This window comes from Seriola lalandi, unplaced genomic scaffold (assembly GCF_002814215.2).
Source record: "Seriola lalandi dorsalis isolate HSWRI2012SDOR001 ecotype SW California unplaced genomic scaffold, Sedor1 jcf7180002054575, whole genome shotgun sequence".
NCBI lineage: Eukaryota > Metazoa > Chordata > Actinopteri > Carangiformes > Carangidae > Seriola > Seriola lalandi.
This window is the reverse complement of record NW_019525128.1, coordinates 14,189-32,136: the sequence shown is the minus strand read 5'-3', so window position 1 is coordinate 32,136 and position 17,948 is coordinate 14,189. Positions and strand designations below refer to the sequence as shown.

The 17,948-nt window shown below is 43.9% G+C and overlaps 1 protein-coding gene across 1 annotated transcript; it reads left to right on the top strand.

The window, feature by feature from the left end:
• The first annotated feature begins 971 nt into the window (after positions 1-971).
• On the top strand, positions 972-17,793 carry rnpepl1 (arginyl aminopeptidase like 1). The gene is made up of 11 exons (XM_023417514.2): positions 972-3,160; positions 6,746-6,886; positions 7,462-7,613; positions 8,609-8,725; positions 8,807-9,042; positions 10,524-10,637; positions 10,760-10,872; positions 13,010-13,118; positions 13,282-13,509; positions 15,131-15,273; positions 15,392-17,793. The coding sequence occupies exons 1-11, from the start codon at positions 2,669-2,671 to the stop codon at positions 15,698-15,700; spliced, it is 2,154 nt and encodes a 717-aa protein (XP_023273282.1). The 5' UTR covers positions 972-2,668; the 3' UTR covers positions 15,701-17,793.
• The last annotated feature ends 155 nt before the right edge of the window (positions 17,794-17,948 follow it).

Here is a 17,948-nt window from a genome sequence, read left to right as displayed (position 1 = left end):
ATAAAACCAGCAGATTGGTCCTGTACAGACAGAGGTCAGTCACTCTCTGCTGATTTACAGGACAACATTAAACCCCACCAAAGTCCTGCATCCAAATCCCACTGCAGTAAGAGTACATTAGTGTTATCAGTAAAACCTTAAGTGTTGAAAGCAAAATGAAAAGCACTCCATATACAGGATACCCTCTATTAGTCAGAGTGTTAATACTATGGGATGTAAAGAGGCCTGTTAGTTAAGATACATATCACTTTATCTGTACAGCACCTGTCATACAGGTAAGTGCAGTTCAGACAAGCTGAGAATAAGACAGTTTAGTAAAAGAGTCTGAGAGCAGAGTGAATCACAAATCTGATAGTTACCTAATAAAACAGACAAAAGACAATAACAAATACTAAACATTTTATAATATGAATACAGTCATGACACCTTCTCAAAGAAGGTGGAGGAAGCTTTGTTGAGGCAGGAACATCTCCATGTCTGCAGTCTGTCATCTTCTGTCTCAATCACAGGATTCAACATCACCAGTGAACAGAACAGGAGGCAGCTGAGGCTCACATGTTCCTCCACTGATCTCAGGGCCGGTGGTCCAGTCTACATGTCCACATATTCTTGAGCAAAACACTGAGCCCTGGGTGCCTCCTGATGGTTTGACCAGCTCACTGCCACCAGTGTGTGAGGGAATGTTTTAGATAAATGTATAATCCTCACAGTTTGGTCTACAAACATTCTCTAATCTTCATTATTAAAAACATCAGACTGCACATTAAACTGTGCTTTCCTTCAGGTCAAACCTCTCTAGCTCTGCAGACACCTCTCTCCCTGCCTCCTGGTCTTTTAGCCTGTGGTTCACTCCTTGTTCTGTTTATGTTTCAATATGAAGACGCCCTCTTGTTGACCTTTGACCTGGTACTGGTCTACTCAGCTCCACAGCGCCCCCCCCCCTCCCCCCGCTCTGCAGAAACTTTTTCCTGCGTTTGTTACTTCCTGTTTGGTTGGGAACAGATCCTCCTCTGTGCTTTGTCTCCTCCGGTGTCTCTGTTTGAGAAAATTGTCTTTGTCTTATCCTCTGTCCTCCACACACCGACACTTACACCACCTCCAGCTAACGTTAAACCCAGCGGGAGGATCTGGATTCAGTGACCGGGACAGAGAGCAGGGAGACGTGCTGAGTGCACAAGGAGGAGCCGGTGTTTGTCTGGTTCTTTTGCTCCGGGACCTGATGGATTTTACTTAAACTGCATGTCCTTAAAAACCACTAACAATGACCTCTCTGCTGCTAATGCTAATTAGACTGTCTGCTAATTAGCCGACGGTGCTAACCAGGTTAGTTAAATGAGTTAAGTAGTTACACTGCCGCTGCTTTGAACTCTTAACTCCGACACGTTCGCCGTCTGTTAAAGTGCCTGCTGTTTAAAGCTAAAGGTGCTAATTAACACAGCAGCTAGCCTCGGCTAAGTCTGAGATTAAATGTAGTCTGGGTTAAACGGACCGAAACCAGGCTAAATGTGTCGTTTGGAGGGTGAAGCTCAGCCCTCGGTGTGTGTCGTTGTTTTGAGTTAGACTTCACAGTCAGATTTTAATTTAGTTTTGAATGTAGTTTGGCCTGGTTTACATAGAGATAGATTCAGTCTGTGGTTTAAAATGGGCTTTAATGTGGACTACGTTTGGTTTAAATGGGTTTAAACTGGACTTTAACTGTTGAGTTTTCAACACTAGTGTTGTTATTGGTGTATTTCCTGTCTGGATGTGGTTTTGAGTTCAGTTGGACTTTCATTTAAGGGAGTTTTGAATTTAGTCTGATCTGACAGTTTTTGGCTTAAATGTAGACTGAGTTTGGCTTAAGGTTGTTAAACTGGACTTTAAATGAGGAAGGAGTTGGTAAACTGGGTAGGAAGTGTACTTAGTACTGAGTTGATGGTACTGGGTTTAAGCTCATTTGGGTCACAAGTGTCTTTATTAGTGTTTATTTCCAGTTTGAAGTCAAAGTAGACTTTAGGTTAAAGGGGTTTTGAATGCCGGCTGGTCGGGTACATGTCATGTAGATGGGTTAAATTGAGTTTAAATTAAGTCCTGGGCTCAGACCAGGCTGGTGAAACAGTCCTGTGTAAAGCTAGGTTATAATTGTATTGTATACAGGGCTTACTGGTCTAGGAACACGTTTAGACCCAGTTTTTGGTTTAAGTGTCCTGTTTGGAGTTCACTTCTGGTTTTTGGTTCAGTCAGGCTTTTGTTTGATGGGGTTTTGAATGTAGTCAGGGGACATGGACTCAGGTGGAGTTTGGATTTTGGTTAACTTGAGTAAATGGACTAAACTAGTCCTTTCCTAAACTGGGTAGTCGATGTAGTCTGGCCACGGTTTAGTGGGGGTCTAGAAGCAGGTAGTCCAGGTTTAAGTTCGGTTCTGGATCACAAGTGTCCTTATTTATTTCTGGTTTACATAAAGGTTTTGTTAGACTTTGGTTTAATCAGATTTTGAATGTAGTCTGGTCTAGTTTACAGGGACAGACTGTGGTTTAAAACTGGTTTAAATGTAGTCAGACCTTGTCTTTTCTGTCCTTGTGAAGACAGCCATTGCTGGTTTTGAAGTTTTAAAGAGTCCTTCTGGTTTTCGTTGGTCTTTGATGCAGTTAGTCCAGGTCTAAGTGGGGTGTAGTCCCAGGTTTGGCTCATGATGGCAGAGCTCCACCAGACTCCCACCTCTCTATGCTGCTGTCGGAAGTCACTGCCGATCTCTGGGGCCCGTTGTGTTGGGTACTCCACATGGCCCTCAGCAGCTCCAGGTCCCGGGTCTCCACGGTGCCCCCTGGTGGATGTGGCCTCAGCGTCTAACTTCAGTTGCTTCCAGCTGCGACACTTCCACTTGGACCTGCGGCTGAATTTTGCTGTGAAGGAGATGAGCGGCTGGCTGGTTCTGGATCTGATCCCAGTACAGGCGGGGATTCACACCCTCGTCCTGGACTCCCACCCCTCTCTGTTAATCCACTCCATAGACTGTAAGGTCCCTGGGGCCGGACAGGAGGAGCCCGTCTCCCTCACATACCGGATCGACCCGTTCACAGATTATGGATCATCGCTCAACATCAGCCTGCCAACAGCAGCCGTGAAACCAGGCCGACTGATCCAGATCACAATCCGCTACATCACCACAGATGGCCCGGCGGTAAGGAGACCACATCACACACTTGTTTATGATAGTTAATGAAGCCACGTGAAATATAAAGACTGTCACAGAGGGACATACAGAAAACTTGACCAGAGTTCACTTTTTTTTTTAATTAACCATAAGCACAGCAATATTTAACAACATAAAATAAAAAAAGGATTTAGGGGTGCCACTAATGACTATTTTTCTATCCATTAATCTATCGACTATTTATAAATTAGTTGAGTAATCTAAATGATTAATTTTCCTTCAGACAATCTGAATGACACTCTGGCACGGTCAATAATCCCAGATTCTGGGTTAGACATTTTCTCAAACACTAGATCAGTGTAAATTCTCAGGCAGCAGCGGACGACGTTCTGAAAATATTTAGATATTGAAAAGCTCATCCTGCTAATGAATAGACGACAGTTACAAATGAAGTAATCCTTCACTTTTTTGTGAGTGATCTCACTGTGCGGCATAAAAAATATTAATAACAAAGTAACACTGGTGAAACAAGACTTCTAGTGAAGGGATTTGAACTGATGTGCTCAGACAGTAGCCAGTTGTAGGGATGGGAACTGTTCGGATTTTATTTCATCTTATCCCGGCCCTTATTGATCCAGCTCACACTATTACTGGTTCTTTTTTTAAAAGAATAAATTCACAAGGATTAGAATTGGTTGCTCGGCCAGTGGCTCAGTTTACAACGGTCTGCCAAGATTTGTGTTGAACTGAGATTACCAGATGGATTTACAAACATACAGCTTTCCTTTAGCTTTTCATAACAATTTGCTATTAGCTTAACCAGCGCCATGTTGTTGTGTAAAGACACACGGACACAGACAGCGGACAGAACAGATGAAAATATCTCTTTTGTGTTTGTGCTTGTTGAACAGTGGTTTGATAAAGTTCTTATTGGCCTTTTACTTTTTGTAAGTTGTGATCTCTACTTCACCTGGTTGTGTGTATATGCTGCTCTGCTGTGTGTGTGTGTGTGTGTGTGTGTGTGTGTGTGTGTGTGTGTGTGTGTGTACACTGAGTATGCAGCCGAGCAGAGGACAGAGAAGCAATGTGATCATAAATGATAAATAGAAAATAAATATATGGGGGTTAATAGCGACAATTTGTTGACTTAAAATATTGACGTCGACTTATGGCAATTAATCGCAGTAGCCCTAAAATGATGTAAAAGAAAGGTTCTCAGTGATCCCGAGTTTCATGAGGTGTAGACCACGACTCCAGGTGAGAACGTGCATCTTTCTGTGTTTCCTGTGTTGGACGTGAAGCAGTTTCCACTGAAGAACAGTAATAACAGATTCTTACAGGCTGTTACAGACAATGGCCAAAGCAAACGGGGAAATCTACAAAGAAGAGGAATTTCAGCACGTGTGAGGTGGAGGTTCTGCTGTCAGAGGTAGAGTGCAGAAAAAAATATTTACTTAGTTCTCCGTCCTCTGGCATAAATACTTAAGAAAGATTAGACCTGGAAGCAGGTATGAATGGGGTCCAAGCCACCCATGCCACTCGCCCCCGGCTGCCCAATGAGAGCGCAATTCCGACCCGCAGGTCCGCCAGCGCAAAGCAAATCTGAGGAAACCTTTTGATACAATTCTGCAGATGTGCTGAAAAGACTTCAGGTGTGATGGACGTACAAGGGATTTATGTTGAATCTTTGGAGTTCAAAACAGAAGGAATTTCAGTTTTTCTGTGATAGGCCACGCCCACATTGGTCAATCATTACCAAATATTTTGATGTTGATGGATCGAACCGCTTCTCAACTGGAACTGGTTCTCGATTTCCATCCCTAGTTTTCACCGCTAGCTACAGCAAGTTGCTCCATTGTAACTTGCGCATTTTTTGGACGAATGTGAATCCTTTGATACCATCTATAGAATCTCTTTGCAAGGTCTCATGCAAAATGGACTTAATGCCTAGGAGGTGTCCTAAAAGGTAAATTTTGCATATTTAGCGATATTGCAAAGAAAATTATAGGCGAAAATGGGCGTGACCTATATCAGGAGATTCAGCTACTTTCAGTGAACATGGGGATGTTTTTTGAATGTGCGACATACTATGTGGGAGGTAGAGGTCAAAAATCAAACCATTTAAAAGAAAGCTTGTCGTATTCATGTAAAGTGAGTTGAATATTTTGATAAATATGGAGTGATGAATTGACCATAGGTTGTATTTAGGCAAACATTTGTCACAATTCAGTGAATAACCAGAAAAATCAGCCCTGTAGGGCTTTATGAAGGTTGAGCAGTGAAACGGGGTAAATTTATATTTTCCATAATAAGCCACGCCCACTTTATTCCATCATTTGAGGGAGGGAATCGGGAATGTATTGGGAACACCAAATTCCATGTGAATCCACACAGCCAATTTTGAGATATAAACAAGAGGATTGCTCTAGGAAATCTGAAACGGCTGATATTCCAGTCATCATCATGGGCAAAATAAATCGACGTGGTCTTTAAATGTTCGCTCCCTTCTTATTCTGTCATTGACAAGGTCTTCTAACAGGGCCAAAGCTGCCATTGTTGTTGGAGCATGTATCACATCCTTTTGCGCATGCTTTTATATCCACTTATTTAATTGCATACACCTGTGAATGTGTTATTGTTTTCAATAAGGCCCACGTGTCTGTGCTGTGTAAATCAGTTTGAGGAGTAACTGTTTTCACATGTGGGCCAACAGACTCATAAACCTAGAACTAGTTCCTTATGTTAGTAGTTTCACTTCATCACCTCTAAGTGTCACCAATTGACTGTAACCATTAGAAACGAGCGTATGCCAGATATGAAGCTGGCGCGGAGGAACGCAGATTCTAGCGTTAATTTCACTCATGTTAAATCCAACTGTGAGCGTGAAAGATGGCCTATGCAACGTTTTTGTGCATACTCAACGTTTGTACATGCGGCCCCTGGTGAGGACAAAGTCCAGGACCTGAACAGGTTCAGTTGCTGTGATGGAAACTGGAGGACACGAGAGGAGAGAAGACAGGTCCCTCAATAACCTGGCTGCAGGTCCCCCTGGCTGCATTGTGGACTGGGACCAGTTCAAACACTGACTGACTTTTAGAGGCAGAACTCTTCAGTATCTGAAAACTTCTAGGATTAAAGAGATGGCGGCTGTGGCTGATGAGGTAGAGCGGGTCATCCGCTAATTAGAGTGTAGGTGATTCGATCCCCAGCTCCTCCAAAAAGTGTCTTTTTGCAAGATACTGAACCCCACGTTGCCCGTGATGGCTGATCCTGTGCGTATGAATGTGTGAGTGAATGGGTGAATGTGGCAAGTACTGTTAGGGGCTTTGAGTGGTCAGTAAGACTACAAAAGCACTATATAAGTCAATGAGTGTCTGGATCCTGGTTCTCTGGATCTCTAGATGTAGAAGACATCTGGACTCTGAAGCAGTGTCATCAGATAATGGATGTAATCAATGCAACAATGATTATTGAATGATTATTTTAATTATTATTATTATTTTTTAAAAATTCATCAAATCTCTTTTTATTGATGGAAATATTCAACATCACTGAAGCTGCTGTGTGTGTGTGTGTGTGTGTGTGTGTGTGTGTGTGTGTGTGTGTGGTCAGATTTGGTGGCTGGACTCTGAGCTGACCTGTGGTCAGTCTCGTCCTCTGGTCTTCACTCAGGGTCACTCTGTGTGTAACCGCTCCTTCTTCCCCTGCTTCGACACACCGGCCGTCAAGAGCACATACACCGCTACTGTCAGGGTGAGTCTGACCTCTGTCCTCTGACCTCTGACACCTGGACTGTCACTGCTCTGTGTCTGAGCTGCTGTAGAGCTGGACACATACATAAGTCCACAGACCTCCACACACTGACACAGTGTTACACAGATACTGATGTACATGGATTTCAAATCACTCCAAGTTAAACTCCATTATCTAAACATGATAATAAATACAAACAACAAGACATTGTTCAGTGTTTGACGTAAAGACTAAATATTTACACACCTTAATTATTCAGATCTGATGGGTGTCTTTTATGTGTAAAAAACACACATGCAGCTAGTGTTTTCCACTGAGTTCATTAGTATCAGTCAGGAGCTGACTTCACTTCCAGTCTGTAGGATCAAACTGTTCATCCTTTAAACTCAAAACTTTACACTGACGTTTAATTTAATGAAGTCAGCTCAGACCAGATTCAGTCCTTTAGATCAGGACTTTGGAGAGGATGTGAGTCACTGTGGAGGAGAAACAGAATGCGGAAGAGAAACTGAATTTACAGTAGTTTAACTCAAAACATTTGAAAATATCCTCCTCATCCTCCTCTTCCTCTTCAGGTCCCAGATGGAGTGACGGTTCTGATGAGTGCATCTCGGAGTTCCTACTCCAAACAGGACCGGGTCTTCCAGTTCTCCATGGAGTTTCCTGTCCCGTCTTACCTGGTGGCGTTGGTGGCAGGAGAGCTGCAGCACGTGGACGTCGGCCCGAGGTCGGTCAGACGACAAACATGAATAACGCATAATTTCTCTCAAGCACACACTGTTGAACAACAGCAGTGACCTGCACCAATAACAAGGGTGTCATTGTTACACGTATTGTAAATGTGTCCCAGTACCACAGGATTGAATACAGTACATCCAGGTTCATAGTTTTAACTGTCTGCTCACAGTAGACTCCTCACACTGATCAGTCGAGTGAGTCCCCCTCCTGAGGGCAGCGATAATATCTTGACCAGAGGACACAGACCTCAGGTCAGTGTGTGATCTTTCAGTCCACAGATGTGATCAGTAAATTGACAGTGATTCAACATCACTTTTGACTGAACTTTATCTTCACAATTCCAAAATAAATAAAAAAATCTAATTAAAATGATTGAATTAATCCCTCAGCCCCACACTGAAGCTTTTACAATCTTCCTCAGCTTTACAGTGAGTTTCAGCTTCTGTTCTGGTTCAGTCTCTCCATTCAGTCTCATCCAGCTGTTCTCAGAGAAACATCTGTTTTCAGCCTCTGTCCTCTACCTGTTGAGCAGCAAACAGCAGACGGACTCAGTCAGAGAGCAGCTGGTGAACATAGTGGAACATTTAGCAGCTAAAGAGGAACTGGTGGAGACCAAACAGCTAAAAGAAAGAGAGGGAACACTGGACTGAGATTAATCAGGTCACACAGACACCACCACAGATAGATCGCCATGTTGATCTGTAACAGCTGGATGTGGAGATAAGCAGCTGATTGTTATTACACTCAACATGTCAACTTAAAAGGTGATGAGATGTGTGTGTTTATGACGTGTTTGTGCTTAAAAGACAGAAATCAGTCGACAAATACTGTGTCAACCTGTAAACTATCCACCATGTGTAAATCTGTAAATCTTAGTATGTATGACCATCAGGATTAAACTGACAGATTTGCTGAGTTTTGATGAAGATCACATGTAACAGGACTGATGTGACCTTTGACCCCTGCCTGTCCTCCTCTAATTAGAAGTCGTGTGTGGGCGGAGCCATGTCTGTTGTCCTGTGCAGTGAAGAAGTTGGGAGGCAGTGTGGAGCGCTGGCTGGGCGTGGCCGAGGAGCTTTTTGGGCCTTACCTGTGGGGCCGGTGAGTTCACAGTTTTATGAGACGCGGTTTTATCTCGCAATGACTGAAAATACAAGTATAACAACCTCCACCGTCCCTCAGGTGTGACATCGTGTTCCTCCCCCCCTCCTTCCCGATCGTTGCCATGGAGAACCCCTGTCTCACCTTTATCATCGCCTCCATCCTGGAGAGCAGCGAATTTCTGCTGATTGACGTCATCCACGAGATCGCCCACGGCTGGTTCGGAAACGCCGTCACCAACGCCACGTGGGAGGAGATGTGGCTGAGTGAAGGGCTGGCAACATATGCCCAGAGGAGGATAACTACTGAGGCCTATGGTAAGGAGTACTGCTGACAATACTGATGAAAATACTACTACTGATATTATCACTACTGAGGCTTATGATAGAAGTACTCCTGAAGATACTGCTGAAAATACTGCTGAAAATACTACCACTACTGATACTATCACTACTGAGGCTTACGGTAGGAGTACTGCTGAAAATACTGCTGAAATACTGCGAAAATACTGTTGAAAATACTGCAGAAACTATTACTACCGATACTATCACTACTGAGGCATATGGTATGAGTACTGCAGAAAATACTTCGAAAATACCGCTGAAAATACTGCAGAAAAATACTACAGTACTGAGGCCCATGTTAGTTTTAGTATTGAGTATTTTTTAAAGTAAAATGTTCTCAAAGAGCAAATTAAACCTCCTTAACCCATTCATACCGGTTGCTGCGTAGCGCAACATTGTTGATTCCTCGTCATTTTCATGATATATTTATACATATTTTACATATTTATATGCTGCATGCATCATGAAAATGACGAGGAATCAACAATGCTGCGCTACGCAGCAACCGGCGGGAGGGGCAATGTTGCGCTGCGCAGCATCCGGTATAAATGGGTTAAAGATCAAGTAAATTTGAAGCAGTTTGAATTTGCTCCTGCTAACAGACTCAGATATGATGTCATCTGAAATATAATGTATTGGGTTTCATGGATTTTATTTATTTGTATGTATTTAAGTTTCAGTACTAATAGTAATATTATGCCTGCTCGCTACAGAATACTGTACATAACCCCTTAAAGATAATTGTTGGGTCTGAGATCTGCCTCACGAACAGGATACCATAAATGTTGGGTCTGTAGACACGGGGCACCATATGGTGGACCTTCAGTTATATATCAATTTATTGGCTATCATACATTAAGAAAATATTGATATTAAAAATATTAATATTAAATAGTAATTTTAAAATGAATTAAAATCCAAAGACAAAAAGGGAAGAGGAAGAACAAAGGAGATCTGGTTTTGTTTGGTGACACCCTGGGGGGTCACATGTCACACACTGACCAACACTGACTGGTCAGTGAAGTCCCTGGGGGAGGGTCGTCCCCTGGTGTGAACAGTGAGGAAAGTGAGTTCTATTGTCTGTAGAACAAATAGCATGTGGTCTCTTGTATGAGTCCCAAAATAATTAATTAATAATCAATATTTCACTGTCCATTCATTTAACCATAAATTATTCTTTTAATATCCAATCAAAAATATCATAATAATTAATAAGCCTTAAGCCTTAATTAAAGCCTTAATTAAGGCTTTGTTATTAACCAACTGTTAAGGTAAAAATGAAGAGGTGTAGTGTTGTTTCAGAGGTGTTTCACAGTGTAGTACAGGAGCACACTGTCCACATACTTTTGGCCATATACTGTATCACTACAAAGGCCAAGCAACCAGCTGCTGTTACTACAACACCTGCAGTAGTACTGGATGAAACGGACTAACTCTTCCCTCCTCATCTTCAGGTGAGGCGTTCACCTGTCTGGAAACTGTCGTGCGTTTGGATGCCCTCCACAGACAGTTGCGTCTCCTTGGAGACAACAACCCTATGAGTAAACTACAGGTCAAGTTTGAGCCAGGTAACCAGACACATACAGAAACACACACACACACACACACACACACACACACACACACACACATTTGTGAGTGACACTGACACAGGTGAGTTGACATCATTGTCCCCTCCTCCCTCCTCCAGGTGTTAACCCCAGCACTCTGATGAACCTGTTCACCTACGAGAAAGGTTTCTGTTTTGTGTCGTACCTGTCTCAGCTCTGTGGTGACGTCCGCCGCTTCGACTGTTTCCTCAGGGTCAGTACACACATGCACACCATTTCAGTCAGGACACTCTCTGACATCACACATTCCACAGACCACTGGTTGGCAACTGGCAACCCACAAGCCAAAACTGGCCCGCCAGCAACAATATCTGGCCCGCCAAATTATTTTGGTATGATTTTTTTTTTTTTTTTTTTTATCTAAAAAAAGAAAAAATGGATGTCCGTCTTAGTAGCAACAGTCACCCACAGAATCACTTCCCTTTACCAATTTTGACTAGAAAATAAAGGAGAAAGAAAGTCAGCTTTTTGTTTTGTTTTGTTTTTTGTTTTTTTGCAGCAATGCTTTATTTTTTATTTCAAGGTATTGTGAGCTTTTATACTGAGAAGTTCTGAAAGGAAGTTCCAAAGGTTCTATTGCTTACTTGACAAACCTCTGACAGAGCAGATATACGATGTGTGATATGAAATAAATAACGAGAAGAAGAATAATAATGAGTTCAGTAAATCAGTCAGTCTCATATATAATATGAAGCTGTGGGTGAACGAACTTACAAACAAGCGTCAAAGCAGCGGAAAGATAGGAACCACAACTTCTGGTCAGGACTTTCAGAATAAAATCGGAGCGAAAACAGAATGCCGATGATGAGCAAGATCGTGGATTGTGATTCTACCCTAAAAAGAAAAAAACAATTGTCCACACAGCCACAGGAAGACATGTACATGAACACAGTCAAACACAAAACAAAGACAGACTCAGATGAGCTCAGACCTCCTCTGTCAGTGTACGAGGCAGATATATTTGAATGTCACATGATTGTTTACAAAAAGACAGGGACACACTGACTAAAGCTCCTGGTGTGATGACTGATGGGACCAAGTTGGACTGGCTCTGTTCCAGTCTACGTCAAGTGGTCTGTTCCAGTCTGGGCCAGGGGACCTATTCCAGTTTTGGTCAGGTGGTCTTTTCCAGTCTGGGTCTGCTGATTGTCAAAAACATTTAAAAGAAACAAATGAAAGTCAGAGTGTAATGTTAATCATTGAGTGTTTGTCACACTCAACTGTCAGAATCAAAAGAGACTTAAGTGAGGGACATCACTGAAGCTTCAGTGCAGTAGGAGACCTTGGTCTAAGGAGCTCAAGTAAAGAAGTACAGGTAAAGTTCAAAGTTAGAGCTAGTTATACATGTTAGGATGTTAAAAGTGTTAGGAGAGGAGGTGCTCTCTGAAGAGAGAAGTCTTCAACAGATTCTTGAAGATAGAGAGCGACGCTCCTGCTCTGATAGACTTTAGTAGCTTGTTCCACTATTGAGGAACCACAGACTAAAACATTCTGGACTGAGACTGTCCAGGTGAGAGATGACCATGGTCTGGACTAAGAGCTGGGTGGAGTACTGAGTCAGGTAAGACCTGATTTTTCTGATGTTGTATAGAGCAAAGAGACATGACCAGGAGATATAAGGATATGATATAAGAAGCCATGTGAGCAGATAATTGGACCTAAGGAGGTGGTGTTTATTATGAGGAGGGGTCCCAGTACTGACCCCTGGGGAACTCCAGTGGGGAGGGGATGGGATAAGGACATACTGTGTCTTTGCCATGACGCACTGAAGGAGCGACCAGTATGATAAGATTCAAGCCAAGAAAGGGTTTTGCCATCCTGCTGTCTGTCAGAGAGCACAGACAGCAGGATGGTTCACTGTATCAAAGGCTGCTGAGAGGTCCAGCAAGATGAGAACCGAGGACAGACCTGCAGCTCCAGCTGCTCTTAGAGTTTCTGTCACAGACAACAGGGCTGTTTCAGTGGAGTGGTCGCTCTTAAAGTCTGACTGATTTGGATCAAGGGGGTCATTCCATGAGAGGAAATCTGAGACCTTCTTAAAAACTACCCTCTGTATATACTTAGATAAGAATGGAAGTAGAGAGCCCAGTTGTTAGTTCTCCACTTGAGCAGAATCCAGTGAGGGTTTTTTGAGCTACCTGAGTCTGTTTGAATGTGATTGGAAATGAATGGAGGAGGTGTGCACCTCAGTGGTCTGACTGCTGGATAAAGACTACACAGCTGTTTCCTTCTTGTATTGCAGTGATATGTTGTCTTAAACCTTTAGAGGGGTCACAGGAGCCAGGTCAGAGGTCAGTATAAACAGCTCTGTCTGCTGTTTGTGTTTTCAGGATTACATCTCACAGTTTAAGTTTAAAAGCGTTGTGGCTCAGGACCTCATCGACTACTTCCTGGGTTATTTCCCCGAGCTGCAGAGCGCGGCTGTGGCTCAGAAAGAAGGTGAGGAGGCAGTGGGGGGTCTTGGTTGGGTGGGGGTGTTAACTGAACTGAGCACCTGAATATTTAATTTACTGACTTCCACCATAACAGAAATCTGTGTGTGTTTTTGGAGAAGTTAAAGTGTGAACCCCCCTCCTTCCCCCGTCCTGGTGCTGGTCCTCAGGTCTGGAGTTTGAGCGCTGGCTCAGCGGCTGTGGGCCTCCTCTGTATGAACCGGATCTGTCAGCAGGGAGCACTCTGATCCAGCCGGTCCAGGATCTGTGTGATCTGTGGAGGAGCATCGAGTCCCCAGACCTGCAGACCCTGACCACCTTTGACCTCTCAGCCTGGAGCACCTTTCAGATCGTCCTTTTCCTGGACCGCATGCTGGACCACTCACCGCTGCCACACGGTAATACTACTAGTACTACTACTACCAATACTACTAATACTACTAGTATTAATACTATTGCTAATACTACTACTGCTAGTACTGCTAATAATACCACTACCACTACCACCTTTACTAATACCACTACTACTGCCACACTAGTACTACTCGTTCTAGTACTACAACCTGCTCTCATTTAGGACTGAATGACTGGTTATGTTGGAGTAAAGCTGCTGTGAGACAGAAAGGTGTAACAAGGCTGAGAATATTGGCTCCCTCTGATCCTGGACCATCCTGGACCACCCACCTCAGACCCCTACTGTTAACCTACCATAATCTCACCATGAAGCCAGGCAGAGTGAGGTGAAGCTTGTACGCATGGTTTATTGATCCAGACCTGATGATGATTTGCTGAATGATCAGTTCCCTGCCAGTGCCTGGCTGCAGCAGGAGCACTCAGTCCTCAGAGACTCCCCCGAGTCCAGACCACATCTGTACTCGGTCTCAGATCTCATGTTGGACTCTTGAGTCCTCTAAGGTCCTGACTGTGAGTCACTGACAGCAGTGATGAATCTGTGTTTGGTCAGTGTCAGCAAAACCCTGAAGACAGAGGATACGAGTCAGTAACTGACCCGTCTGTTACTGAAGAGTCTGTTACTGATTGTTACTGACTGGTCTCTTGCTGACTGTTACTGACTGGTCTGTTACTGACTGGTCGTAGGGTGGTGTTCTCCACCTCGAGCTCACGTACAGCCTGTGACAGCTGTCTGAGTCTCCTCTGGGTCCTGGTTGATCCTACTCAGCTCTGCTGTGACCTCCTGGCTGTCTTGCTTTAGCTGTTGGGTAGTATCAGACTCAGCTAGCTTGGCCACAGTGAGCTCTCTGAACTCAGTGAAGTCCAGCTCCAGGAGGGAGAAGCTCCCTCTTAGTTGTTGGAGGAGTTTGGGGGGTGTTGGAGGAGTGGGACTAGACTGACTGGTTGTTAGTTTCAGGTCTGCTTCTTCTGTGACTTCTGTTATTCTCCTCTTCCTTTTTTTTTTTTTCAGTTAACTATTTTTTTTATATTTTAGTAGATGAATCTTTTAAAAGAATGTGTGTTTCACTTCTTTCAGTGTTGTAGATGAAGTGCCTTCGTATTCAGCCTCTTGTCTTACCTCATCTTCAGGTTTGGTGTCAGGGAGCAGGATAGTTGGTTCACTCCTTGCTGTCTGTTAGTTTTAGATGTGCTGAGATCTTCTCTTGTTGGTGATATAAAAGGTACTTTTGTTGCTGTTTTTCTTCTTTTTTCGATCTTTGTACCTTTATGTTGCTTTTCATTGATTTTCGGTTTCCTCTGTTTTGTTTTTTAATCCAAAAGTTGAGGAAATTTCTGGAGTTAATTTTGTCTGACTTCTCTCTCACCATGGAAATCTCTCATGCCCAAATCAGACCCAGCTGGAGTTGAGCTCCATCTCCCTCAAAATCATATCATCATATCACACGCCTTTTTAAATCCTCCAGTACTGCTAACAACATATGGGTCTCGATGAGTAATTCAAAAGACTACAAAGAGAGATGTTTGAGGTGATTTCTCTCTCTCTCTCTCTCTCTCTCTCTCTCTCTCTCTCTCTCTCTCTCTCTGTGTCTTTCTCTGTCTCTGCAGATGTGATGGTGAGTCTGTCTGGTTGTTACTCGACTCTGTTTGATGGTCTGAATGCTGAGGTTCAGATCCGCTGGCTGCAGATGGTGGTGAGGAACACATTCTACCCAGACCTGCCCCGTGTCCGGGCCTTCCTCCACAAACACGTGAGAACATGAGAACATACATTGTGGTACTACTGCTGAGACTATGCGAAGACTTCATTTAGTACAGTTCCCATAATGCTTTGTAAGGGTCTCTGTTCAACATGAATTCTGTCCACAGACGTCCAGGATGTATACGTTGCCACTGTACGAAGACCTAGTTGCCGGGGTGATGAAGTGCGTTGCTGTGGAGATTTTCTACCAGACTCAGCGTCGCCTGCATCCAAACCTGAGACGGACGTTACAGCAGATCCTGTTCCAGACGAGCTCCGCCCCAGCCAATCAGAATGGTCAAGCTCTGTCCACGTTACCCCCTTCCCCCTCCCCCTCCACACAGCCACCACAGCCTGCTGCCACAGCAACAGCCTCTGCTGCCGCCGCTGGAACAACAACCGCTATCGCTCTGAGGGACGTCAACGTGTCAGCGTGAAGTACACCTTTACAGTGGTGACGGAGTGATGGAGGGTCAATGCTTTTACATGGTCTGTTGTTCCCATGGTGACAAAATGTTGTCATTATCAGATGTGTGATGTAAGGTGTTGCTGTGGCAACAGCAGCCGCTAACTGAGGGCTACACACATGAAAGTTTAAGCACTGTGATATCACGACATGAAGTTCACTCCAGAGCTTTTAAAGTCTGGGTCGTGGGTGGTTAAACTGGGGGGTGGGGGGTCAGATATCATGGTGTGGGGCTGCTGCTTCATCATGTGACAGTTTTTAAGCTCAACTCAAAACTCTCCATGTTCCTGAGGGTCTGCAGACACACCTGGGTACACTCCACACCTGTACCCTGAGTTCATCAGGACCTTTAACTTTTGAGCTTTTGTGTTGGTCAAACTGACCAGAGTGTGGTGAAGATTGAAACTTTTAGATTTTTGCTCTTGGTGCAATTTAACTGATGACTTGAAAAGAGACGTGACTTTTGTTCTGTGCTTCAGTCTCAGCAGAATCAGTTTGATGCGATCGGTTTGCTCTTGAGTCCAGCTCAGGTGAGGCTCCAGCAAGGTGACCTCACTGCTGAATCATTCTTCATTTTTAAGTTCAGTGATCTTGGCATTATTAACCAATCCTTTGCAGAAAACCTGGTTAGTGAACAGAACCTGTGTGAGGGTTGTCTATGATCAGATGAGCTGCAGGTGTCCTTAGATGCTCAGGGTCTGTCCTGCAGCATGTGGAGGTTCCTCAGAGGCACACTTGGCTGATGAAGACATCCTGACACACAGACACTCTCTCTCTCTCTCTCTCTCTCTCTCTCTCTCACACACACACACCCACACACAGTCTCCATGACATGAATCATGATCAAGCCCAGAGTTACAGAGGACACAGTGAATATATATGGTATTTGATATGTATATATATATATATAAAATCAAAGATTTTATTTTGAAAGATTCCTCACTGGTAACGCCCTGTATTTCTCAGTGTGTGATAACAGGATGTAAACTGTTCTTCATGAAGAGCAAATTGTTGGATGATCTGTTAAACCATCAGTGAATTGAACAGGTCACAAAGTCCTTCAGTCTCCATTTCAGATCCCACAGGAACACTTGTGGACCAGGTGACTTTTTAGCCCTCCTTGGCTATGATTGGTGCATTGAGGCAAAGAGACGGTGCTTAAGATTGATCAATATCTGTGTGATCATGAGTAAACCAAGTGTGACATGCTGAAACCAGAGTAGTGGAGTGTCATTCGATTACGACTGCCAGGGTGCATTTCACTGACAAACATCCAGTCACAGTAAACAGTGTTAAAACCTGCAAGACCTGCAGTAGTGCTGTCCCCCTTTATGATCTGGACCAGACTGTGTCGGCCTGTCTGGAAACATCCTGGTGATTCACTACAGGAAGTGATGAGGAAGGTTTCCAGCTGCTTCCTCATTCTCCAGGGAGCTCAGATGGAAACTCCCTCAGAGTGCAGTGTCATGATTTCTGAGTAAGAGGCACTTGAGTGTAGATGTAGCTGTGATCTTGTAGACCTGAGACCTTCACTGCTCTGTTAACTGTCTCTGAGTCGGTTCCTTTAACTAACTGCTGCTTTTAACCGCAGTAACAGCTCAATAACCAAACATGTAGCTGATACCTGACCCCTCAGGTACCTCCATCTGACTGATCCTGCAGACCAGGAACAGGACCAGGACTCTGCGCTCCTCGCTAACCCTCTGATCCATCCGTCTGAAAGTTGAACTGGACATTTATCAGGGAGGCAGAGTCTTTGTATGACAGGACTCGGTGGGAAAACCCTAACCAGCAGACTTCACCTGAGTGGCCTTAACGCTGCCTTCACTGCAGATGGGAACTGAGCCGTTTCAGTGAGAGTTCAGACGCAAGTTCTGCTCTTCTGGTCCTGTTTGTTCTTCGTCTCTTTAATGATGATCCTGACTGTTTGTACCTGAAATCACCAGCAGAAAAAATGCAGGCTTTAATGTAGCTTCCTGGGTTAGGGTTAGCTGACCCTGAGCGCCTCCACAGACAGATTTATAATCAACATGTGATTCAGAATAAACACTTGAAATTACCAAAGGTGTTTTTTTAATTTACTGACACCATGTGACTCCAGGGTTGGTGGGGCGGGACAGTGGGCGTGATCCAGAAATCTATGAAATCTTATTTAAAATGTTTTTGTTTTGTTTTTTGGCTTGTCTTTCTTTTAGTTCATAACATGTATTAAAACTACA